Source organism: Pecten maximus, chromosome 12 (assembly GCF_902652985.1).
Source record: "Pecten maximus chromosome 12, xPecMax1.1, whole genome shotgun sequence".
Lineage (NCBI taxonomy): Eukaryota > Metazoa > Mollusca > Bivalvia > Pectinida > Pectinidae > Pecten > Pecten maximus.
The window spans coordinates 3411127-3438188 of record NC_047026.1 but is presented as its reverse complement, the minus strand read 5'-3'; the positions used below and the strand labels follow the sequence as shown (position 1 = coordinate 3438188).

The 27062-nt window shown below is 44.4% G+C and overlaps 1 protein-coding gene across 1 annotated transcript; it reads right to left on the bottom strand.

The window, feature by feature from the left end:
• Window positions 1-16580: 16580 nt before the first annotated feature.
• Window positions 16581-20775, bottom strand: LOC117339710. Its single transcript, XM_033901428.1, has 2 exons — window positions 20673-20775; window positions 16581-17104 (listed from the first exon to the last, which is right to left on the bottom strand). Exons 1-2 carry the CDS (start codon window positions 20773-20775, stop codon window positions 16581-16583), a joined length of 627 nt encoding a protein of 208 aa, XP_033757319.1.
• Window positions 20776-27062: the final 6287 nt, after the last annotated feature.

Below are 27062 nucleotides of genomic sequence, written 5' to 3'. Positions count from 1 at the left end.
AAATATGTTTAAACTAAATAGATAGTGCTTACAACAGCGCATGCGTACATAGATAGCACAGTTCCGAAACAGTCAGACAGGTGATATTGGAGTGAACGCAATCGGCTCTATTCGCACCGGGGTTCGAATCCTTCTCAACAAGCATAAGGAGTTCGAGAAATCTGCTAGTTACATTGTAAGTGCCTCATAATTAAATATACAAATACTAGAAACTATTCGGAGAAAACGGCGTGCATAGCTGCCAAGTGCACATCAAAATTTACCTATCTTTATACGTATCTGTGCCGCGTTGGTTTCCTCTCGTAAACAACTAAAACGATAAAACCCAGCGCTATATTCGACTGTTGTGGTCTTTGAAATGAATACGAAATTTAACTATTTAAAAAGATCATACACAAGTTTCAGTTATTTACTGAAAACACAGGAAACCGTTGTATCGCGATATCTCAACTCTTATCTTCTTCAAAGCCAGTCTGTCAAAGATGGTAATAGTCTGAAAAATATCTACGAAATGACTTCCATTTCAAAAAAGAAAACAGACGTAAAAATGAATAATTGTGTCTCCACTAAATTGGACATTCAAGGTGACAGATAAGCGACGCTGTGTACGACATTTTGACTGTCATTCTTTACAGCGGCTCATTTTCACGGGGCGATGACGTTCACTGCCGGCGGCAGTCAACGGGGGTTACATTAATGTCGCCACGGGGATCAGAAGGGTTACCGACACGCCGCCAGAGGTCAGGCCATCTGAACGTCACCCCGAGGATGACGTCCCCTTACCTGAATAAACACACGCCAGACGGCGCTGTGGTGGGTGAGGCCGTGTAGTGAAGACATTAATTATACAAGGTTTGCTAGTGATGTATATTAATTACTTGGGTAAAAATTTAAAAGAGCTATACGCTTATATAACAATAATGTTTGTGTTACTGCATCGTTTTGGATAACGGTATACCAAATAAGGAAACCTCGTGTTCCAAACGCAAGACTGAGTTTGACCTGCTATCGATCTCGATTACGTGTCATAGTTGAGTGATTTCGGGCTACAGCTCACTGCATACATGTTGTAGTTGAGTGAATTCAAGTTCACTGAATATTCGTTCCAGTTGAGCGAGTACAGATTCTAGTTCACTGGTTATAAAGACATCTAATAATTATTTTGACATACATGTAGTTAAGCAAACTGTTGTTATTGGAAATCAGAATGTTACTAGTGGAAAAATCGTCATAATGTATTCAAATAATTTTCCGGCGGGAAACTAAAAATATGATTCGGACAGAGTTAACCGCCTTGGGAACATTTTTTTGGGAAAGGACTACCAAATTTACAATTTCTCCACTCTATGTATTCGGTTCAAAATGTAGTTTCGGGTTATTGTCATTGCATATTGAATTACCCCACGTGCTTCCCCTCGTGTGTGATGAATGTGGTCATTTCATTATAAAGCGTCCAGCTGGTTCCCGAAAGACCGTCGATGTTGGAGTTACACGGCATTCGTTTTATTTATGCCACTGACAGCAAGTGTCGTCTGCTTCTTGTTGAGCACGAAGTGGGCTCTCCAGACCAGACTGGAGTTTAAGTTGGGTTGAATTAGGAATTGTGCTGTGTTTACACTTGTTTGGTTACAGAGTGAGTGAGAGAGAGAAAGAGCACGCGCGCAGGGACAAACGAAATAGAAGTCATCGTCTGGGAAGCTGTCATTTAGCTGTTCAGTACAGTAATGCCACGATATATCAAACATGGCACAATGGGACAGAAATTTATTAATGCATTGATACGTTGTTATTTTCAGGCGTTAGAGTCGAAACAAACAGACTGATAAAATATCACGAAAACATATATACATACATCAATGAAAATGTTATTTTACTTACAGAAAATATCTGTATATCTACTAGTCTAATCGATTTAACCAACAAATGGAAGGTGTAACCCTTGCACAAACAACTGTCGTCGGTAGTTACAGCGATAGAGTGCCTCTGTTAACATCTGACAGGTTTCTTTACAGTTTGGCTAGTAAAACAAATAGTTTTTCGATTACATTGAATTGTAAAACGTTGGGCGTTTCCAATTATAGATGGATCATGTTTTAAATAAAAGGACAAAGTTAGATTGATTATTGATTGAAGGAGCCAAGATAGTTCAGCCAGTAGAGTAAACTAACCTCGAATGAAATCCGAGATTTTGTTTTCGATCCCATCTCGGGTTTTTGTGTTCCTCCTGACAAATAATATCATGAACTAACCTGTGGCGGTTGTTTCCTTAAGGAATCACACTACTGAAATTACTGTTGATAGTACGTGGCAAGCCTCTCGAATGAGGTAGCCACCAGCTACTACAAGGAGACACCGTTAAGTTAAATGTTAATTTCCATTTATCTAGATATTAAGTTTAGCTTCCTTTAATATACGTACTAGATACCACGTGTTGAAATATCATATATGGACAAGCATTCTCCCGTAAGCTTTTAATAGAAACGGTTGGTTCTCCCCTTTTTAATGGTGTTACTTATCTTTCTGTGTTAAATGCATACTACTGATTTTGTGATAGTCCATTTTCTTGCCCGCTCATTCTCTGAACTCGGCTTATATTGACAACGTTTCCGAAAATAACAACTGATATCGAGCGGAAATGGTGAGAATTGTGAATGGGTATATGAATATTTAAAGATATCATGTTCACAGTTCTTTAAACTAAAAGACAAATAAAACTATAAACATTTGAAAATATCGATAGAAACATTCAGATGGTATTTGATAAGTAGTTTTTAATGTTTTACAAAACGTCGTATCTTTTCAACTAGAGTATTGTTATCTTATCTTATTTATACAAAAACAAAAAACATGTCCATTTTGAAAAGAGCGGCACAGCAGTAGTCATCGTCTGCTCCCAGCACCGCCACCATGGGTCTCCTTCCTTTATGCCAATTTCATTGTGCCCCTTGGCGAGTTTGCCACTCAAGTTATCTCGCCACAAACGAGATAGTACGAGATGTTGGTGTGAAGGTGTAATGGCTGCTGAGCAATGTCTTGGTGTGTTATCGGAATTCCTTCGATGTTTGGCGTCAGAGAAATTTCATGTTACTGTTTGTCTACCGGACAACGCAGAATCACAAATATATGTCTTTCTAAAATCTAAAATCACACCTGTGCGTGCTATCACTGAGCTATCAATCTCCTCCTATCGCTTAAACAATTCTACTTAAATGTTGTTCCATTAGCTTTATTTTACCCAATATTGTATCTGTAAAATCAGACTAGGTTTGTTTAACTTTTTACCAGTCTGTTTTCTCTGGTTTTTAGTCTCATTAAGTCCTTAATACCCATTTAGACTCGAAGCGTTAAAGTGCACGGGATGCAAAGAATCCCGAAAGCAAGAATTCATCGTTGTACTCTAACAAAGGTGATTTCGGTCTCTCATCAGAATCTTGTACTTTAATGAAGATAATCACGGTATCGTAATCGATCTTAAATTATATTTGAGAAATGAGAAGACGGTTCAGTTTAATTCTATTTTTTGAAGACAGCATATGAGTTTCTCCCCGATAATTACTGTAATGAAACACTCTATTATGGAACTACACGGGAACCCGCATGTTTCCCCATATTTAACTCTGATTGGGTCGTACATTTTTGAGAAAACGGGGTGTCATTTCGACTGGATGTAGGTACGGGCGATGTATTATTGACGTTTCAACAAGATCATTTCATTTGAAAGTTGAAGGGAGAGGCGAGAATGTATGAGAGAGAAGTGACAAGGGCGAGGGAACAGAGGAGGGAGGTTAAATAGTGAGGGGACGGAGGAGAGAGGTTAACGAGTGAGGGGTACTGAGGAGGGAGGTTAATGAGTGAGGGGACGGAGGAGGGAGGTTAAAGGGTGAGTTAACAGTGATGGACGTAAGAGTAAACGTAGACTCGAAGGTTAAGGAGGGAGAGAGGGAGTATAGTGAGGGCAACAGAGTTAATGAGGGACGGAGAGAGTTAATATAGGAGAAGAGAGAGGTTTAAAGTGAGGGGACAGCAGAGGTTAAACGAAGGGGCAGAAGTTATTAGATGACGGGACCACAGGTGCAGAGTTAAGAGTGAGGGGACTGAGGAAGGGGGTTTGAGTGGGAGGCGAGAGTTGAGGTTTTCAGAAAGTAGATCCGAAGTGAGTTAATGAGTGAGGGCGGAGGCAGGGAGGTTACATAGGTGCGAGGGACGGAAAGGAAGGTTAAAGGTGAGGGCGGAGGAGGAGGTTAATGAAGATGAGGGGATCGGAGAGGAGGTTGTTAAAGAGTGAGGGGACGGAGGAGGGAGGTTTACAAAGTGAGTGGACGGAGGAGGGAGGTAAGAGTGAGGGGACGGAGAGAGAGTAGTTAAAAGTGAGGGACGGAGGAGGGAGGTTAAAGAGTGAGGGGACGGAGGAGGGAGGTTAAAGAGGTGAGGGGACGGAGGAGGAGAGGTTAAGAGTGAGGGGACGGAGGAGGGAGATTAATGAGTGAGGGGACGGAGGAGGGAGGTTAATGAGTGAGGGGACGGAGGAGGGAGGTTAAAGGGTGAGGGGACGGAGGAGAGAGGTTAATGAGTGAGGGGACAGGAGGAGAGAGGTTAATGAGTGAGGGGACGGAGGAGGGAGGTTAAAGAGTGAGGGGACGGAGGAGAGAGGTTAATGAGTGAGGGGACGGAGGAGGGAGGTTAATGAGTGAGGGGACGGAGGAGGGAGGTTAAAGAGTGAGGGGACGGAGGAGGGAGGTTAAAGAGTGAGGGGACGGAGGAGAGAGGTTAATGAGTGAGGGGACGGAGGAGGGAGGTTAAAGAGTGAGGGGACGGAGGAGGGAGGTTAATGAGTGAGGGGACGGAGGAGGGAGGTTAAAGAGTGAGGGGACGGAGGAGGGGAGGTTAAGGTGAGGGACGAGGAGGGAGGTTAATAGAGTGAGGGGACGGAGGAGGGAGGTTAAAGAGTGAGGGGACGGAGGAGAGGAGGTTAAAGAGTGAGGGGACGGAGGAGGGAGGTTAAAGGTGGAGGGGACGGAGGAGGAGTTAAGAGTGAGGGACGGAGGAGGAGGTAAGAGTGAGGGGACGGAGGGGGAGGTTAAAGAGTGAGGGACGGAGGAGGGAGGTTAAAGAGTGAGGGGACGGAGGAGGGAGGTTAAAGGGGAGGGGAGGAGGAGGGAGGTTAAAGAGTGAGGGGACGGAGGAGGGAGGTTAAAGAGTGAGGGGACGGAGGAGAGGTTAAAGAGTGAGGGGACGGAGGAGGGAGGTTAATGAAGGGGAGAGGGGACGGAGGAGGGAGGTTAAAGAGTGAGGGGACGGAGGAGAGGAGGTTAAGAGTGAGGGGACGGAGGAGGGAGGTTAAAGAGTGAGGGGACGGAGGGAGGAGGGTTAAAGGTGGCGAGGGGGTAGGATGGGAACGGAGGAGGGTAAGAGTGAGGGACGGAGGAGGGAGGTTTAAGGGTGAGGGACGGAGGAGAGAGGTTAATGAGTGAGGGGACGGAGGAGGGAGGTTAAAGAGTGAGGGGACGGAGGAGAGGAGGTTAAAGGTGAGGGGACGGAGAGGGAGGTTAAAGAGTGAGGGGACGGAGGAGGGAGGTTAAAGAGTGAGGGGACGGAGGAGGGAGGTTAATGAGTGAGGGGACGGAGAGGGAGAATGAGTGAGGGGTCGGAGGAGAGAGGTTGAAGAGTGAGGGGACGGAGGAGGGAGGTTAAAGGAGTGAGGGGGACGGAGGAGGTAGGTTAAAGAGTGAGGGGACGGAGGAGAGAGTTAAAGAGTGAGGGGACGGAGGAGGGAGTGTTAAAGAGTGAGGGGATCGGAGGAGGGAGGTTAAAGGAGTGAGGGGACGGGAGGAGGGAGGGTTAAGAGTGAGGGACGGAGGAGGGAGGTTAAAGGAGTGAGGGACGGAGGAGAGAGGTTAAAGAGTGAGGGGACGGAGGAGGAGAGGTTAAAGAGGTGAGAGGGGACGTAGAGGAGGGAGGGGAGGTTAAAGGTGAGGGGACGGAGGAGGGAGGTTAAAGAGTGAGGGGACGGAGGAGGGAGGTTAAAGAGTGAGGGGACGGAGGAGAGAGGTTAAAGAGTGAGGGGACGGAGGAGAGAGGTTAAAGAGTGAGGGGACGGAGGAGGGAGGTTAAAGAGTGAGGGGACGGAGGAGGGAGGTTAAGAGTGAGGGGGAGGGAGAAGGGAGGGGAGGAGGGAGGTTAAAGAGTGAGGGACGGAGGAGGGAGGTTAAAGGGTGAGGGGACGGAGGAGAGGTTAAAGAGTGAGGGGACGGAGGAGGGAGGTTAAAGAGTGAGGGGACGGAGGAGGGAGGTTAAAGGGTGAGGGACGGAGGAGAGGTTAAAGAGTGAGGGGACGGAGGAGGGAGGTTAAAGAGTGAGGGGACGGAGGAGAGGAGGTTAAAGAGTGAGGGGACGGAGGAGGGAGGTTAAAGGGTGAGGGGACGGAGGAGGGAGGTTAAAGAGTGAGGGGACGGAGAGGGAGGTTAAAGAGTGAGGGGACGGAGGAGGGAGGTTAAAGAGTGAGGGGACGGAGGAGAGAGGTGAAAGAGTGAGGGGACGGAGGAGGAGGTTAAGGTGAGGAGGAGAGGGAGGAGGTGGGGGACGGAGGAGGGAGGTTAATGAGTGAGGGGACGGAGGAGGGAGGTTAAAGAGTGAGGGGACGGAGGAGGGAGGTTAAAGAGTGAGGGGACGGAGGAGGGAGGTTAAAGAGTGAGGGGACGGAGGAGGGAGGTTAAAGGGTGGAGAGGAGGAGGTTAAAGAGTGAGGGAGGAGGAGGGAGGTTAAAGGTGAGGGGACGGAGGAGGAGGTTAAAGAGTGAGGGGACGGAGGAGAGAGGTTAAAGAGTGAGGGGACGGAGGAGGGAGGTTAAAGAGTGAGGGGACGGAGGAGGGAGGTTAAAGAGTGAGGGGACGGAGGAGAGAGGTTAAAGAGTGAGGGGACGGAGGAGGGAGGTTAAAGAGTGAGGGGACGGAGGAGGGAGGTTAAAGAGTGAGGGGAGAGGAGGAGGAGGGAGGTAAAGGTGAGGGGACGGAGGAGGGAGGTTAAGAGTGAGGGGACGGAGGAGGGAGGTTAAAGAGTGAGGGGACGAGGAGGTAAAGTAGGCGAGAGGAGGTTAAGAGTGAGGGGACGGAGGAGGGAGGTTAAGAGGGAGGGAGAGGAGGGAGGTTTAAAGAGTGAGGGGACGGAGGAGGAGGTTAAGAGTGAGGGGACGGAGAGAGGAAGAGGTTAATAGAGTGAGGGGACGGAGGAGGGAGGTTAAAGAGTGAGGGGACGGAGGAGGAGGTTAAAAGAGTGAGGGGACGGAGGAGGGAGGTTAAAGAGTGAGGGGACGGAGGAGAGAGGTTAAAGAGTGAGGGGACGGAGGAGAGAGGTTAAAGAGTGAGGGGACGGAGGAGGGAGGTTAAAGAGTGAGGGGACGGAGGAGGGAGGTTAAAGAGTGAGGGGACGGAGGAGGGAGGTTAAAGGGTGAGGGGACGGAGGAGAGAGGTTAATGAGTGAGGGGACGGAGGAGGGAGGTTAATGAGTGAGGGGACGGAGGAGAGAGGTTAAAGAGTGAGGGGACAGAGGAGGGAGGTTAAAGTGGGGGAGGGGGAAGGGGAAGGAGAGGAGGTTAAGAGTGAGGGGACGGAGGAGGGAGGTTAAAGAGTGAGGGAGGAGGAGGTAATGAGGGGACGAGGGGGAGGTTAAAGAGTGAGGGGACGGAGGAGGAGGTTAAGAGTGAGGGGACGGAGAGGAGGAGAGGTTAAAGAGGTGAGGGGAGCGGAGGAGGGAGGTTAAGAGGAGGGACGGAGAGGAGGTTAGGGGAGGGACGGAGGAGAGAGGTTAGAGTGAGGGGACGGAGGAGGGAGGTTAAAGAGTGAGGGGACGGAGGAGAGAGGTTAAAGAGTGAGGGGACGGAGGAGGGAGGTTAAAGAGTGAGGGGACGGAGGAGAGAGGTTAAAGAGTGAGGGGACGGAGGAGGGAGGTTAATGAGTGAGGGGACGGAGGAGAGAGGTTAAAGAGTGAGGGGACGGAGGAGAGGAGGTTAAGAGTGAGGGAGGAGGAGGAGGTAAAGAGGAGGGGACGGAGGAGGGAGGTTAAAGGGTGAGGGGACGGAGGAGAGAGGTTAAAGAGTGAGGGGACGGAGGGGGAGGTTTAAAGAGTGAGGGGACGGAGGAGGGAGGTTAAAGAGTGAGGGGACGGAGGAGGGAGGTTAAAGAGTGAGGGGACGGAGGAGAGAGGTTAAAGAGTGAGGGGACGGGAGGGAGGTTAAGAGTGAGGGAGGAGGAGAGGTTAAAGAGGGAGGGGACGGAGGAGGGAGGTTAAAGAGTGAGGGGACGGAGGAAGGGAGGTTGAAAGGAGTGGAGGGGACGGAGGAGGGAGGTTAAAGAGTGAGGGGAGGAGGAGGGGAGAGAGGTTAAGAGTGAGGGGACGGAGGAGGGAGGTTAAAGAGTGAGGGGACGGAGGAGGAGGTTAAAGGAGTGAGGGGACGGAGGAGGGAGGTTAAAGAGTGAGGGGACGGAGGAGAGGAGGTTAAAGAGTGAGGGGACGGAGGAGGGAGGTTAAAGAGTGAGGGGACGGAGGAGGGAGGTTAAAGAGTGAGGGGACGGAGGAGGGAGGTTAAAGAGTGAGGGGGACGGAGGAGGAGGTTAAAGAGTGAGGGGATGGAGGAGGGAGGTTAAAGAGTGAGGGGACGGAGGAGGGAGGTTAAAGAGTGAGGGGACGGAGGAGGGAGGTTAATGAGTGAGGGGACGGAGGAGGGAGGTTTAAAGAGTGAGGGGACGGAGGAGGAGGTTAAAGGAGTGAGGGGACGGAGGAGGGAGGTTAAAGAGTGAGGGGACGGAGGAGGGAGGTTAAAGAGTGAGGGGACGGAGGAGGGAGGTTAAAGAGTGAGGGGACGGAGGGAGGGAGGTTAATGAGTGAGGGGACGGAGGAGGGAGGTTAAAGAGTGAGGGGACGGAGGAGGAGTTAAAGGTGAGGGGAAGGAGGGTTAAGGTGAGGGAGGAGGAGAGTTGAGTGGGACGGAGGAGGGAGGTTAAAGGGTGAGGGACGGAGGAGGGAGGTTAAAGAGTGAGGGGACGGAGGAGGGAGGTTAAAGAGTGAGGGGACGGAGGAGGGAGGTTAAAGAGGGAGGGACGGAGGAGGGAGGTTAATGAGTGAGGGGACGGAGGAGGGAGGTTAAAGAGTGAGGGAGGAAGGAGGAGTTAAAGAGTGAGGGGACGGAGGAGAGAGGTTAAAGAGTGAGGGGACGGAGGAGGAGGTTAAAGGTGAGGGGACGAGGAGGGAGGTTAAAGAGTGAGGGGACGGAGGAGAGGAGGGAGTGATGGTACGGAGAGAGGTAAGAGGTGAGGGGACGGAGGAGGGAGGTTAAAGAGGGAGAGGGAGAGGGAGGGAGGGGGAGGTTAAAGAGTGAGGGGACGGAGGAGGGAGGTTAAAGAGTGAGGGGACGGAGGAGGGAGGTTAAAGAGTGAGGGGACGGAGGAGGGAGGTTAAAGAGGTGAGGGGACGGAGGAGAGAGGTTAAAGGTGAGGGGAGGAGGAGGGAGGTTAAAGAGTGAGGGGAGGAGGAGGGAGGTTAAGAGTGAGGGGAGGAGGAGGGGGTTAAAGAGTGAGGGGACGGAGGAGGGAGGTTAAGAGTGAGGGGAGGAGGAGAGGGGTTAAAGGGTGAGGGGACGGAGGAGGGAGGTTAAAGAGTGAGGGGACGGAGGAGGGAGGTTAAAGAGTGAGGGGACGGAGGAGAGAGGTTAAAGAGTGAGGGGACGGAGGAGGGAGGTTAAGAGTGAGGGGACGGAGGAGGGAGGTTAAGGTAAGAGAGGTTAAAGAGGGACGGAGGAGGAGGAGGTTAAAGAGTGAGGGGACGGAGGAGAGAGGAAAGGTGAGGACGGTAGAGGAGTGAGTGAGGGGACGGAGGAGGGAGGTTAAAGGGTGAGGGGACGGAGGAGGGGAGGTTAAAGAGTGAGGGGACGGAGGAGAGAGGTTAAAGAGGGGGGGGAGAGAGGGAGGTTAAAGGAGGAGGAGAGGGGAGGTTAAAGAGTGAGGGGACGGAGGAGGGAGGTTAAAGAGTGAGGGGACGGAGGAGGGAGGTTAAAGAGTGAGGGGACGGAGGAGGGAGGTTAAAGAGTGAGGGGACGGAGGAGGGAGGTTAAAGAGTGAGGGACGGAGGAGGGAGGTTAAGAGTGAGGGGACGGAGGAGGGAGGTTAAAGAGTGAGGGGAGGAGGAGGGAGGTTAATGAGTGAGGGGACGGAGGAGGGAGGTTAAAGAGTGAGGGGACGGAGGAGGGAGGTTAAAGAGTGAGGGGACGGAGGAGGGAGGTTAAAGGGTGAGGGGACGGAGGAGGGAGGTTAAAGAGTGAGGGGACGGAGGAGGGAGGTTAATGAGTGAGGGGACGGAGGAAGGAGGTTAAGGTGAGGGGACGGAGGAGGGAGGTAAAGGTGAGGGGACGGAGGAGGGAGGTTAAAGAGTGAGGGGAGGAGGAGGGAGGTTAAAGAGTGAGGGGAGGGAGGAGGGAGGTTAAAGAGTGAGGGGAAGAGGAGGGAGGTTAAAGAGTGAGGGGACGGAGGAGGGAGGTTAATGAGTGAGGGGAGGAGGAGGGAGGTTAAGAGTGAGGGGACGGAGGAGGGAGGTTAATGAGTGAGGGGACGGAGGAGGGAGGTTAAAGAGTGAGGGGACGGAGGAGGGAGGTTAAAGAGTGAGGGGACGGAGGAGGGAGGTTAAAGAGTGAGGGGACGGAGGAGGGAGGTTAAAGGGTGAGGGGACGGAGGAGGGAGGTTAAAGAGTGAGGGGACGGAGGAGGGAGGTTAAAGAGTGATGGGGACGGAGGAGAGAGGTTAAAGGGTGAGGGGATGGAGGAGGGAGGTTAAAGAGTGAGGGGACGGAGGAGGGAGAGAGGTTAATGAGTGAGGGGACGGAGGAGGGAGGTTAAAGGGTGAGGGGACGGAGGAGAGAGGTTAAAGGGTGAGGGGACGGAGGAGAGAGGTTAAAGAGTGAGGGGACGGAGGAGAGAGGTTAAAGAGTGAGGGGACGGAGGAGAGAGGTTAAAGAGTGAGGGGACGGAGGAGAGAGGTTAAAGAGTGAGGGGACGGAGGAGAGAGGTTAAAGAGTGAGGGGACGGAGGAGGGAGGTTAAAGGGTGAGGGGACGGAGGAGAGGGTTAATGAGTGAGGGGACGGAGGAGGGAGGTTAATGAGTGAGGGGACGGAGGAGGGAGGTTAAAGAGTGAGGGGACGGAGGAGGGAGGTTAAAGAGTGAGGGGACGGAGGAGGGATGGTTAAAGGGTGAGGGGACGGAGGAGGGAGGTTAAAGGGTGAGGGGACGGAGGAGGGAGGTTAAAGAGTGAGGGGACGGAGGAGGGAGGTTAAAGAGTGAGGGGACGGAGGAAGGAGGTTAAAGGGTGAGGGGACGGAGGAGGGAGGTTAAAGAGTGAGAGGACGGAGGAGGGAGGTTAAAGGGTGAGGGGACGGAGGAGGGAGGTTAAAGGGTGAGGGGACGGAGGAGGGAGGTTAAAGAGTGAGGGGATGGAGGAGGGAGGTTAAAGAGTGAGGGGACGGAGGAGGGAGGTTAAAGAGTGAGGGGAGGGAGGAGGGAGGTTAATGAGTGAGGGGACGGAGGAGAGAGGTTAATGAGTGAGGGGACGGAGGAGGGAGGTTAAAGAGTGAGGGGACGGAGGAGGGAGGTTAAAGAGTGAGGGGACGGAGGAGGGAGGTTAAAGAGTGAGGGGACGGAGGAGGGAGGTTAAAGAGTGAGGGGACGGAGGAGGGAGGTTAAAGGGTGAGGGGACGGAGGAGAGAGGTTAAAGGGTGAGGGGTCGGAGGAGGGAGGTTAAAGAGTGAGGGGACGGAGGAGGGAGGTTAAAGAGTGAGGGGACGGAGGAGGAGAGGTTAAAGGGTGAGGGGACGGAGGAGGGAGGTTAAAGGGTGAGGGGACGGAGGAGAGAGGTTAAAGAGTGAGGGGATGGAGGAGGGAGGTTAAAGAGTGAGGGGATGGAGGAGGAGGTTAAAGAGTGAGGGGACGGAGGAGAGAGGTTAAAGAGGTGAGGGGACGGAGGAGAGAGGTTAATGAGTGAGGGGACGGAGGAGGGAGGTTAAAGGGTGAGGGGACGGAGGAGGGAGGTTAATGAGTGAGGGGACGGAGGAGAGAGGTTAAAGAGTGAGGGACGGAGGAGGGAGGTTAAAGAGTGAGGGGAGGAGGAGGGAGGTTAAAGAGTGAGGGGACGGAGGAGGGAGGTTAAAGGGTGAGGGGACGGAGGAGGGAGGTTAAAGAGTGAGGGGACGGAGGAGAGAGGTTAAAGAGTGAGGGGACGGAGGAGGGAGGTTAAAGAGTGAGGGGACGAGGAGGAGGTGTAAAGAGTGAGGGGAGGAGGAGAGAGGTAAGAGTGAGGGGGGGGGAGGAGGAGAGTGAGGGAGGGGAGGGAGGGGAAGGTTAAGGAGTGAGGGGTACTGAGGAGGGAGGTTAATGAGTGAGGGGACGGAGGAGAGAGGTTAAAGAGTGAGGGGACGGAGAAGGGAGGTTAAAGAGTGAGGGGACGGAGGAGGGAGGTTGAAGAGTGAGAGGACGGAGGAGGGAGGTTGAAGAGTGAGAGGACGGAGGAGGGAGGTTGAAGAGTGAGGGGACCAAGGAGAGAGGTTAATGAGTGAGGGGACGGAGCAGGGAGGTTAAAGAGTGAGGGGACGGAGGAGAGAGGTTAAAGAGTGAGGGGGGGGGGGGGGGGGGGACGGAGGTTAACGAGTGAGGGGTACTGAGGAGGGAGGTTGAAGAGTGATGGAATAGAGGAGGGAGGTTGAAGAGTGAGGGGACGGAGGAGAGAGGTTAATGAGTGAGGGGCACTGACGAAGGAGGTGGAAGAGAAAGGAGACAGGGAGAAAGATGGAAGAATGAGGGAAACTGAGGAGGAAGATTAAGGAGTGGGGGCACTGAGGAGAGAGGTTAAAGAGTGAGCGACATATACGAGGAAAATGGAAGAGTGTGGGGACGGAGGAGAGACGTGAACGAGTGAGGGGCACTGAGGAGGGAGTTGGAAGAGTTGAGGGGAGAGAGGAGAGAGATGAAATGGTAAGGGAGTAGAAAAGGGAACTTGAAGAGTAAGGAGACGGAAAATGAGGGAACCGAGGAAAGGCGCCAAAGAGCGAGAGAACATACAATAGGATAGGTATGAGGGAGGGGTTCAGAAGAGGGAGATGGAAGAGTGAGGAGGCAGAGGAGGAAAGTGGAAGTGTGAGGGGCAGAGGAGAGAGGTGGGGGAATGAGGCAGCAATTGAAAGTGATGGCAGCAGAGTGAAAGAGCAGCGGAAAGAGGTGGAAGGGTGAGGAGACAGAGGAGAGAAGTGGAAGTGTTAGGGGGCAGAATTGGGAGGTTGAAGTCTTTGGGGGCAGAGGAACGTGAACATCTTATAAATTTCATAGGTAGCGAAGTAACACTTCATACCCCTCAACAGAGTCAGAACATGGTCCGGACTAATGGAAGTATATATCCGGTAATAATAAATGCATCAATTAATGAATTTATCTATTTAACCTAAAAACTTGTGATTAGAAGAAACCAAAATTAATCGTTAAACCAGCTATCGACATCAATATATCACTGATTGTAGTTTGAATTTTATTGAATATTGATTCCTAATTTTGAGTGTCTAATTCGCATATGATTCAAGGTGGCATTGTGATGCAAAATTAGACAATAGTTTGTTTATATACATTTTAATATTATTACATGTATATTCTTAAAAACAATCGCTTCGGCCATAAGTTTATTTTATAGCGTTTAAATATAATAGGAAGTCACGTGACATTTGTCAATACGACATAACGAAAGAGGAATTTTAAGATTTATTACTTTCCAATATCATCTCGGAATAAAAGAAAGCATCTTGCTTTTGTAGGTGCCCCTGAGCTCAATGAGTCACAATCTATCAGTTGTCATCAATGGCTAAAACGCGAAATTAACATGTAGCGCATCACGACAACATAGGAATGCCATGATGCACTTAGTCAATATTCAATTTCATTGTCTAGTCGTGTTGATCTGCTGTCAGAAACACCCTCTATCACAAATGTTACTCACAATCAACGAGATAAATTATAGATATAATGACGAACATGTGTAGCATGTGATTCATCCAATGATATAAGTTTAATGAGTATTGAGATAAATAATTTTGTAATTTACTCTCAACAAACAAATACTTTTAGTATCAAAGTTAAAATCGAGATAACACCTAGCCTCGACTTAATACACCCTCATTAAATTGTAATTTAATTTTTTTTTTTAATTTTTATTTTAAATCAATTTGTTTTATGAAGAAACATTATTGAATTACATGTATATTGTAGAACTAAAATTCTTAAGTAGAAATTGGTAGAAATATGCTTGTTGTTTTATATAGAAATGTGAGTATATTTCAAATTGTTTCAAACTATCTTTCAGTTTGAAGGATTCATGACACCACAAAAATGACAAAAATTGTCCGTTATGCAAAATAAATACGAAACTACCATGTTACGTTTCATACCTGTACCTTTAGTTTCGTACTTAATGGTGAACTTTACGTGTCGCATTGGTTGTGTGTTTAATAATGGCTTGATTAATATGAAACAGTTTAAATTAGATTTAACAAAAGGTATATAAAGTAAATAAGAATATAGAAATATACACAATTCAAAAGTAAACCAGAAATAAAATAGTACAGCGACAACAGGAACTTCCAGAGGGCTTTTTCCTGTGCTATGTTCATTCCCCTGTTTCCAGTAGAACGAATGGGGCAGGAGTTCAGTCACTGTCGATAATATAAGCAAGAGCATTAATATTGCATTTTAATTTTTTTTAAATGGCGCTTTTATGTCGAATACGTGTTGTAGGTATCGAGAAATGTTATGTCAGAGCATAAGAAAACACTCCTTGAGTCGTATCTCATCAACTTCTGTAATTATGCAAATATCAGTTTGGATAACCATTTGCCACATTTGAATAAAACACAACATTTAGTGAGTGTCTTAGCTGGTGAATGTTTCAGTCAAGTTCGAAAAAGTTGTGTAATTTGAAGTTCATTTGAAGGAAATGAGAAGAATAAACAAATTGTCTAACATGGGCTGAAATCTCTACTATACACACGATGCACGCGACCCTTTAGCAAAGCACGATCTTTATTGAAACTGACATATATTACAGGAATGAAACCTGACATTATGCAAATTACTCAGGAGCGCGTGCTCTACACTTCAGAAGCCGTAACTGTCACTGAAATGTACATTTCTACTCAATTTCATTTCCCGAATAGAAGTCGGTCATTTCACAATGTAATAATCACAGTTCTTATATGGATATAGATGCGTCGAAGTAACAGTATATAATAGATCGATGGGCTGACGGTATATTATTTACTCGGCGGAAAAGACATTTCCCTATACTTACGATTCTTCTGGTTTGGATCAATCTGTTCAAAGCATTTGTCTTTTGCATTAAAGTTTTTTTTCTTTTCTTTTCATTTCATTTATTTATTTTTTTTTGCTTTTAAAGTACATTTTTGCAAAAAAGTACAAAAATGATTTTTTGATTTTTTTTGTACTATCGATAGACAAAAGTTCTCTTTGGAGCTAGTTTAGTGTGGTTGTTTTTCAAAGTTGTGTTTGTACTTTGTTGTCAATAATTGCCATACTGGAAACAAATGCCATACGTTTTGTTACTAAAATTAAAATTTAATCATCGCCTGTAAGCCTTAAGCCTGCACACAAAATGGACAAAAGTGACTTGGGGCAAACTTAGTCATACCCTATTAGCACCGTGCAATATTGACTTTCTATAAAAATAATAAAAATTTCAATTAAGGAATATTGCTAATGATTTTTCCTCCTCCTTTTTCAACATTGCCAATCTGAGGTAAAGCCTCATCTCCTTCTTTTGAGCGTTAAAGAAAATAATTCCATAGCAAATTATTCCACGGTGCCACGTACTCTTACAAAATAACATTAATGATCACAGAGAGCGGATCCAAGGGTTCCGCCATCACAACATCTCCTTAAATAGTCTACCGAGATTAGCAATTCCATCGCATATTGTCACTGAAGAGTTCTCTTGGAACATGCCCAGACTAATTCATCACGCGGAAGGATACAAACGAGTGATCAGTGACAAAAGCCGTTTGTCACGACCCGAAATATTGGACTTTTTTCTTTTATTCCGTTGTTCCTTATTGACAAAAAGCGACTTTAGTTACGCTCATGTTAAGTCTCGTTTTGGTGGTATTTGTCAAATTGCTTATTTTATTGGAGAAATACAGGAAACTGTCGTATACACTATCGATAATACAAGTGTATAAATGTGCCACAGGGTATACGTATAACTAGGTTATAAATTGGCCCCATGTTGTCTGTTTTGACCAATTTTATCGATTCCCGCTTGTCTACAATTGTCGTGAAGAGAAGAAATACCCTGAAAAAGAATGGAATGTGTTTCTGGTTTTGACACATTGTTATACCACACTTTGGTGAGCCACAACGGCTTTGGTGAGTCACACTTTGTTGAGCCACAGTTTATGGACTCACACTTTGTTGACACACACTTTGGTGAGCCACAGTTTATGGAGTCACACTTTGGTGAGTCACATCTTATTGAGTCACATGTTGAGTCGAACTTTAGTGAGTCACACTTTGTTGAGCCACACTTTGTTGGTCCACACTTTGTTGGTCCACACTTTGTTGAGCCACACTTTTGTTGAGCCACACTTTGTTGGTCCACACTTTGTTGAGCCACACTTTGTTGGCCCACACTTTGTTGAGCGACACTTTGTTGGCCCACACTTTGTTGAGCCACACTTTGTTGAGCCACACTTTTTTGAGCCACACTTTGTTGAGCCATACTTTGTTGGCCCACACTTTGTTGAGCCACACTTTTTTGAGCCACACTTTGTTGAGCCACACTTTGTTGAGCCACACTTTGTTGGCCCACACTTTGTTGAGCCACACTTTGTTGAGCCACACTTTGTTGGCCCACACTTTGTTGAGCCACACTTTGTTGAGCCACACTTTGTTGAGCCACACTTTTTTGAGCCACACTTTGTTGAGCCACACTTTGTTGAGCCACACTTTGTTGAGCCACACTTTGTTGGCCCACACTTTTTTGAGCCACACTTTGTTGAGCCACACTTTGTTGAGCCACACTTTATTGAGTCACCTTTTCTTTATTCATTACTCCGCATTTCTTTATCTGTAAATACAGACATTAATGTATTTTTGACTCTTGTGTACATTTTGTCGGTATTTTAATATCCGAATCGCTATTATTATATCATCTTTTTTATTTTATTTAAATGAAACAGTGGTTGATTTTCAAATTAAACGTAAATGATGAAAGCAGTTGATGTGTACTAGAGAATGACAAAAGCAGTTAAAGTGTGTCGAAGGCAGTTCAAGTGTTCTCAAAAGAGAGATGTTGAAGGCAGTTAAAGTGTGCTTCAAAAGAGAGATGTTGAAGGCAGTTCAAGTGTGCTTCAAAAGAGAATGTCAAAAGCGCTTCATGTGTACTTTCAAATGAGATGTTGACGAAAGCACTTTATGTATGAGAGAATGTTGAAAGCGCGCCACATGGGTTTTTTTCAGAGAGAATGACCAAAGAAGTTCAAAAGAGGGAATGGCAAAATTTATTGGAAAGATTAATTTACTTACCAAGCGTGTAATTTTATAATTGTGTTATCGTTTTTTCCCTATACCTTTGCCAACACTTTTTCTATTGCTATGAATTAAACTAATTAACAACTAATAAACGAACTCGTATTAGAAAACCTGAGAAAGCCCGTGCTGTGGCTTCAATTGCAAGGCTAGTTCGTGCTCTTCGCACTTAAGTTGTGAGATATAAGCAAAACTTCACTCGCACTTCAGGGACGATGCACTTTCGTGAGTTTACCTTTTAAGTCGTGCTATCAGGGAAATTGACGTTCAGTATACGTCTAGAGGGCAGTAGACAGAAATAAACTTCCAGTGTTAGCCCGGAGGTCCCCAAGCCTGTACCGGACCTTCCGAGACTACCACTTCCGATCCCGACCTCTCCTGGCCTTGCCTGACCTTGTCTGACCACAGTAGTTAATTCTCCGATAACAAATTGATGGCGGTGTAATATAGATATATAGATAAAAAAAGACCTGGTGTAAGCAGCTTTAACGTCAGATAAGGAAAGAAAATTACCTATATCAAGTCATTAAGATAAATAAATAAATGAATAAAATAAAATAAAATAAATAAATAGATAAATAAAAGTATTACATAAAATTAGATTCCTTAAATACGTTTTGGATCTCTCAGATTAACTGAACCTTTCTTCTGAATATCCGCTTTTGTTTTTGTTTTAAGGAAGGTTTTGGTAATTTAATGTCATTTCTTGATTATTTGATAATCGTCAATTTCCATGCAATCCTATTGTAAATAAAGTTTGTAGTTACGAAAGTGGATTTTGTTAATTTTTGTTAATTACAAGAGTGGACAGCCTCTTGTCTCGTACTCTTGGGTAAAACGCACAAGTTTCCGAAAAATCTAACCTTGGAATAGATGTATAATGACATAAATTCAATAGCTCAAACACAATTAGATTTTAAACAAAACACTGCTATTTTAGGTATAAACTTTGCCGTTGAACATTTTTAAAATGCCTAAAACTACTACCGTAAGCGGACACCAACCTCATTTTTCACACAAAACACATCACATTCCTGCCCAGAAGCGGTCCTCCGTCTTGTTGCACTATGACGCACCGCGCCATGTCCTTTGTCAACATAAATATGATGTAAATCAAATAATCTGAAGTCCTAAAATTAATTATATCAAGATTTATAAATGAGGTTTTGTATTTTTTAATCTTGTAAGCTGACTCACACGCCGCGGTTTTTTTTTGTATATAGACTCGTGTTATCCTCTCGTTAATCATGCGTAGCGAGGGAGATATACCGAAAATACAGAAAGTGTGAAGGAAAGAAAAGTAACCTTATTTCCAGCACAGCTGTCGGATAGGACCATATAGTCATTCTGACGATAATGAAATAAATAAATAAATAAATAAATAAATAATAGTATTCTTATTCATGTGCTTTAAAAAGTTCATTTTTTCTTTTAGTCCATTTAATAGCATAATCCCTCCCTCCTTCACTCTCATTCCTTTTCTTTTTCTCATCCAATAATATTGTACATACTTATTAATTTCTTTAACCATCTTATGATGTATACATAGGTGACGGGTGTTTATAATGTTCTTGTAACTTGTGCCCAATCCTTTTGCTGTTATTGGCAATAAAATATGTTTAAACTAAACTAAAAAGTAATTGCTTTTTTTGTCATTAGTGAATAATATTTTATTATGCATAACCGGGGGAAAAACAACAAAACACAAAAAAAGGAAGAAAAAAAAAGAAAGAAATCAAAACAAAAACCTAAAAAGCAAACAAGCAATTTGTCCAACCGAAATAACAATGATTTTATGTTGCTTTATTTATATAAATATCTTATCTAAGACTTTTTTGAATATGTGAAAATAAATCCTTCCGGAATTCCAAAAAGTCGTCAAAGATGCTGCGGCGCGCTTTTCTAATGGATATTGGAGTGTACATTGGAAGTACAGATTTTGTTTTGGACTCAACAACATAAATACAGGATTCTCGAATAATTATATAAGTATTTAGTGTTTATGATGTTTTATGGACGTCAGATAACGACTTTAAGTTAAAATGAATAGCTTATCGTGCATTAAAAATGAAAAACATGGAAAGCGTGCATGTTCGTTTCCGTCTGGGTTGAGGTTGTCAGAATGATGATCTTTTAATATTTCGGTGTGTACGCAAAGACAAATAAAGCTTAGTCAGAAATCTTATTTTTGTATCCGGTCAAGCTCTATGTCAACAGTTTAAACATGTTTTTATCGCTTTAGTGCATGTTCTCAATGTGTCATATTTGTGTGTCTTTTAAAATTAATAATCTTAAGATAAATAAGTTTCCTTTGTGTAACGTGTTGGTCAACTTCGCCACGTAGTGGTGGCTGATTTCGGCCACGTTGCTCTGCCGCCCCCGCCAACGCGACAATGTGGCAATGCGAAGAGCGACAATGCGCCATACGACAAAATTATGCGACAGTGGGAAACAATCTGTCGCCTTCCGTGTTGGCGGAGTACTTTTGTCGCGTCGCTCTTAACATGGCGCACTGTCGCTCTTCGCATGGGGGTAATGTCGTTCATTGCATGGGGCACTGTCGCTCATAACATGGGGCAATGTCGCTCTTCGCACGGAACACTGTCGTTCTTCGCATGGCGCAATGTCGCTCATCGCATGGAGCACTGTCGCCCTTCGCATGGGGCACTGTCACTCATCGCATGGCGCAATGTCACTCATCACATGGCGCACTGTCTCTCTTCACATGGCGCACTGTCACTCATCACATGGCGCACTGTCTCTCTTCACATGGCGCACTGTCTCTCTTCACATGGCGCACTGTCTCTCTTCACTTGGCGCACTGTCACTCATCACATCGCGCACTGTCGCCCTTCGCATGGGGCACTGTCACCCATTGCATGGCGCTCAGTCACTCTTCGCATGGCACACTGTCTCTCTTCACATGGCGCACTGTCACTCATCACACGGCGCACTATAGCCCTTCGCATGGAGTACTGTCACCCATTGCATGGCGCTCAGTTACTCTTCACATCACTGTTGTTCTTCGCATGGCGCACTGTCTCTCTTCACATGGCGCACTGTCGTTCTTCTCATGGCGCACTGTCTCTCTTCGCATGGCGCACTGTCGCTCTTCACATGGCGCACTGTCGCTCTTCACATGGCACACTGTCGTTCTCAGCATGGCGACATGTCCTTAATCAGCACCGTTTAATTTTGTCAAAGTCCGAATATTCAGAGTCTAGACGAAATTTGCCGACATTTTGCGATTGTCTCCTAAATATATGTAGGAATTTAAAATTTCTTACATTTCATATGCTTCATTTTCTCCTCGAGACTGGAGACTGGGTACTCTCTCAGAAAATCACAGTCAAGCAAGAAAATAAGTCCTCATCCATACCTATAGGCTGTACTCCTTCGAATTTGGTGCACGTGTTCTTAATTTTCTAAGTACATTTTTCATAGCTGTATTCAAAGCTATCAATCATTCTCATAGAAAAAAATGATAATGATGTTTATAGTTATATTTATAATGCAAATATACAATCCTCAGTTTTTGGAATTGTGCAGAATTTTTTTTTTTTAATTTTGTTCATTTCTCCATATTTTTTTTACATTGACGTACATAAGCAACTGATTTGTAGATTTATTGGAATTTTGTAAAATTTAAGTACAGTACTTCCAATTGCATGCAAAGGAACGCGTACGGCAGGTGTGTATTTCAAATCGTGCTGACGGATCCTACCACACCAACGAGCATTCTCCTTACATTTAATCACCTCCCATAACCAGTTGAAGAGTGACGGATGGAGAACTCGTTTACTAACGAGCGGAGCGGATGACGGTGAGGTCTATAGAAAATGGTCCGCAAAACTCGTTGTATCAGGTGCAGACTGTCGTATATTTCCTCCCAATTACCAGAGATAAGTCCGTGGCGTTCTCAGGGGGCACACAGACAATATTTATCGTACTTTTTTTTCTACATAATTGCTTAAACAAGCCCCAGGCTCTGTAGTCTAAGCGGGTGTGTTCTCCGTGGACCCAGTATTCTCAGAAGCTCAGAACATGGTTGGTTGATTGACATGTTTAGACTAGAGTTACAACTTATTCCTTCACGCTCACTGCTACGTAGCCAGAATTTGCACAAGCACAATTAATGAAGTTTATCAGAGCCTGGTAATAGATGATACGCATGATCAGGTACGGATTACCTTTCCGGATATGTTATACCGCCTGGTTGGTTTTTCTTTTACAAACAAAATTAAAGCATCTTGAAGACCATAGATATTAGCTAATTGATTTAATGACACAATCAAAGTGTTTCCTGTGTAACTTATGTACAACCTAGTCGAACTTGGGACTCCACGCGCTCTTTTCACGTGGGGCCTCTTCAGCTTTCTATAAAATATTTGTAAATAACCATAAACGTTTAAAACATGTCATTTTCATCTCAAAACAGTGCTTGGAAACTGTTTATAATAAACGACTGAAAAAATTCTCGACATGCGATAATGAGAAAAACACAAACCGCTCTATATTGCCACATGTGAATGTAAAGCTCTCCGTTTCACTACGGAAGTCGTAACTAACGGCAGGTTTGATGTTTTTGTCCGGAATTTATTGGGGCCGCCAAGGTTATCCATTCTTACTTTATAAAACCAGTCAACGAACATAACTTGTCCAAATATATGTTACGCACGTGCCGTAAACAGTCCATGGCGGTAAGCTTATCGTCTTATCGGTCCCATAACTGTAAGCCAATCAGACCGCGCTATCTCACGTGCATGTATATGTACATGCATCAAAGTACACGCGATCATGTTTAATTCTGGGATGGGTCCCGGTACGTGTATATTATTTTATATTGTAAGGGATACTTCGGGTCTCTTTAAAGGCAGTTTTACTTCTTATCTGTATGAGTAACTGCAGCCACAAACTCCCATCCTCACCAAAGGTATAATTGCATTCTTCTTAAAGGCGCATATGCTGTATTTCTCTTTAATCGCACACCTCAATTAAGGGCGTACATACCATAATTATCTGCGAGCATAAAATCTACATTCTTAACAAAGGCATGATTCCATTCATAAAGGCGCATATGTCTCAATTAAAATACATCTCGAATCTTATTAAGGGCACACATTCCCTATACGCCTATGTAATCACAAAACCCAAATTCTTAAAAAAAAAACTAACTTCATTTTTCAAAAAGGTTCATGCATGTATATATGTACCTTGGTTCTCATAAAGCGCTCAGCTGAAGGGCGCGTATACCTTCACTCACCTCAATCACAATTCCATTATTCATGAATATGTTTGTTCTCCGACTCTAAAACTTTACATAACCTCATTTTAATCATAAACCTTTTGTCCATCAAAACTTTTATCAAAGACGTTAAATCAGGTGACTGGATAGAAATACCGCACAGAAGCCCATGCGTTTATTTCTACATAAACGTACAAACATTATCCCTGAAGATACATCATACATGCATATTCAAAGTCTATTTAAGTATAAACAATATATCATTTACGGTTTTTGATAGAACAAATAATCAATATCTATAAACACAAAACATTCCTATTCCCCAAAGTTACCTTATATCCTTTAACAGTGCATCTGACTTGCAACTCTCTATGAAATAAACGCAGGAAAGACTTGTTATCAAATTTTAATATGAATATATTCATTTTTAAATATATTAATTGTCATTGTTCTTTAAGATGGTTGTAAGAATTATTTTTGTTGACTTTAAATGTATGTGAAGACAGTACGTACCATTTTGTAGAATGAATGATGAATTATGTAAGAGTGGGTGCCTTTGTCCTTAAATATATGTACAAATGTATATTATGTTATCCAATAAGTTGTAAAACTTACGGAATAAATTTGAATTGAATTGAAACACACATATGTGCGCCTCCATTTTTAAAAAATACTAATCCTGTATTTTTTGTCTACATGCCATATTTTCCCTAACATATATACAAGCCATTTTCTCTATAAACGCACGAGTCCCTTGTTCAAAACCTGAATTTGCCTGCAAGGACAACCATTCATCCACCGCAAACTACAGGCCAATACAGTATGTTCATTGTCGGCAAAATAGGAAAATAAAAACCAAAAAGTCGCCAATAATTTAATCATGGAATAATCTAGACCTATAACCGGTGATCACAACTAGTTTGTAGTGCCGAGATCCCTGGTTGAAATAGCGAAGAAGCGAAGGAGCGAAAATACGATGGCGAAGGGGCGAAAATACGATGGCGAAGGAGCGAAGAGGCGAAGGAGCGAAGGAGCGAAAACAAGATGGCGAAGGAGCGAAGAAGCGAAGGGGCGAAAATACGATGGCGAAGGAGCGGGAACACAATGGCTAAGGAGCGAAAACACGATGGCTAAGGAGCAAAGGAGCGAAAATACGATGGCGAAGGAGCGAAAACAAGATGCCGAGGGAGCGAAAACAAGATGGCGAAGGAGCGAAGAAGCGAAGGGGCGAAAATACGATGGCGAAGGAGCGGGAACACAATGGCTAAGGAGCGAAAACACGATGGCTAAGGAGCAAAGGAGCGAAAATACGATGGCGAAGGAGCGAAAACAAGATGCCGAGGGAGCGAAAACAAGATGGCGAAGGAGCGAAAACACGATGGTGAATGAGCGATAGAACACCATAGATTCCACTTCTGCATCCTCGATTTCCTTTACAACTGTCATGTATATGGCACCCTATTGGGAAGTGGCCGGAGCCCACGTGATCTTTGAACGCATTGTATTCGCACGTTATTCTTATAAGTACATGTAATCTACGTTTTTTGCCTATTTTGCTAAAATTGACGTTCACGTGCACCCGCAGTGATACGTCCATTATCAGACAGACGTGCATCCCCAGGAACACCGGACACGATGTCAGCTGCAGATTTAACAGATAAGGACGTATTGTCGTACGCGAATGAACGTGCGAGAGCAAAGTGTTGACATTTAGATAAAAAATAGAAAAAAGGTTTTTTAAACTCACAACATAACTATAAAAGATAAGTTCATGGACCGCATTTTTATTCGATTAATCGAAGTACAACCAAACGTAAATAAGTCTTTTTCATGAATACGACTATATGATATAAACTAAGCAAAACTAAGGGCCAAAAACAATCACTTATTTCGAAAATCTATTTATAGTATCAGTGACCTCAATTTTGAGCCCATGTTGTTTTAGAATGAGCTCATAAAAAAGTGACCGTATGAAGTTTCAAAGCAATCAGATAATTATTGAAGTTAGTAGAGCTAACCAAGATTTCAAGATTAAAGTTTATTTTCAGTAACAGTGACCTCTAAGTCAATTTTGAGAAAACATTATTGAAACATCAACTGGTGCAACAGATGATTGTCTAAGTGAATGAAGTTTCAGGGCATTCCAATAATTAATGAAGTCAGTAGAGCGAGGAGATTGGAAACTTATTTATAGTAACATTGACCTCAATTTTGATCCCAGGTTGTTGAAACACCAGTTCGTAAAACAGATTATGCTTATAAGTGAGGAAAACGATACACTACCATACAAGAGATGGTGGTTGTGAGTAAATGTAAGATTCGGGAAAATGGATTCATTAATGAAGTCGGGAAAGGGAGGCTGTCGAAATCTATTTATAGTATCAGTAGCCTTAATTTTGACCCTTGCAAGGCCGTCGTTTGGTCATACACGTATTTAATTTAAATGATCCCTTGCCGACTCGTCATTAGACTGACCCCCTGTCTCTAGAATATTAAAATTTTGAATTAAATTGAGCTTTATGATTTTGGTCCTTAGGATATGTCTGATTCTAAGTTTGAAACTAGGGACAGATAATCTAGTATTAGAATTTAGCTTGGCAATTCTTAGGAAAAAAGAACTTGGGGTCTGGTTGCCAGTCTAACTCGTCATAAGTGGATAAAAAAAAGGTAGCAGGGGATGAAATTTATGTTTATGCCCCCCCCCCCCCCCCCCCCCCCCCCCCCCCTCCTCTTTTTTGTCACACTCTTTCATCCCAACATATGCTAACAGTGCACTAGCAATTCTACAAAACAAATACGCTCGGATATAAATGTTATTTTGAATGATGTAAGTATTTGTTTTATTTTTATTTACACAAGCGACATGTTTCAGAACACGGCAGGATAACGATGAACATCAAAAGATTCGTTCCGAGTGGGGTGCCAATTCAATAGAACAGCAATAGTATCTCGTAACAATTCAAACTTGTCTCAAGTATATTTCGCCTTTGAAATAATAAATTTTCAATATGATAAAATGCACAGATGTTTGTACAGCTTGGTTACAAATAAACGCAGATCAGGATTTAATGTAAATCTAACTTTGGTATGCGCGCCATTTAATCTGATGTTACTGGGATAGCTAACTCAAACAGTTAATTTGCTGATTAATGCAGAATATCGAAAACAGAATATCGCAACAGAACATGTTATTATAAATTTGTTTGTTTGTTTGATTGATTGATTTTTTTCTTTAAAATTCTAATTTTAGTTTAAATAGTTTGAATTTGAACTCACTGACTGATCGTAACAGAACATGTTTTTATCAATTGTTTTGTTGTTTTTGTTGATTTTTTTTCTTCAAAATTCTAATTTTCGTTTAAATGGTTTGAATTTGAACTCACTGACGGCAATTTTGATAGGAATTTAATTCATTGTTTCGTGAAATTGGCCGAGCGAAAAACTATTAGACGAATAAATGAATTAGTGAGAGTTCAAAATTCTTTCTTGTGATGTTTGCAGATAACCTCCGATATCGTTACATAAAACGGCCATTATTTGAACATGAATCTTTTTTCCTGTTCTTAAGTGCAAAGAAAAACGAAATCGACCAACTCTGTCCAATTTTGTCAGTCTTTCAATGGCGTTGTTCATTTCAAGTGTACGTATTAGTATATGTACATAAACTCGCGCGGAGAGGGTAATTTGGCCATATCATCTTCCAGTATAAACTGCTTGTTCTAAAAGCATCCGAACTCCCGATAATTAATTAAATGCTTTTAAGCATAATAAAGCTGGTATCACCGCCGAGGAGTTCTGTAACTTGATAAGATAACATTAAAATTGCTCAAAAGAATGAGCATTCTTCCATTCTCAAGGTTAGGAAGAGTTCCCGACATGTAATCTAATCGTTCTGCAAATGTCTTCAAAGATGCTACTTTAGATAGTCAAATGAAAAAACAGCAAGCCACCGGGCAAATCGGCAACGACAACAAAGTGTTCCATTTCAAGCTCATAGAAAAATCTGACATGTAGAAATTTTAAAATCGGAAGACTTGATTCCAGAGGCCAACTGAAGCAAACACTAGAAATGATAGTGTTACAGAGTCTGTCACTGAAGCCTGAGGGAAGTGGCTGTGTGTTTATTCAACCCGGCGCTGTCCTCATGAGAAATTCACTTTGGGCTAATTTGAGATAGTCAAGGCGATTGGGAAGTTATTTTTCCT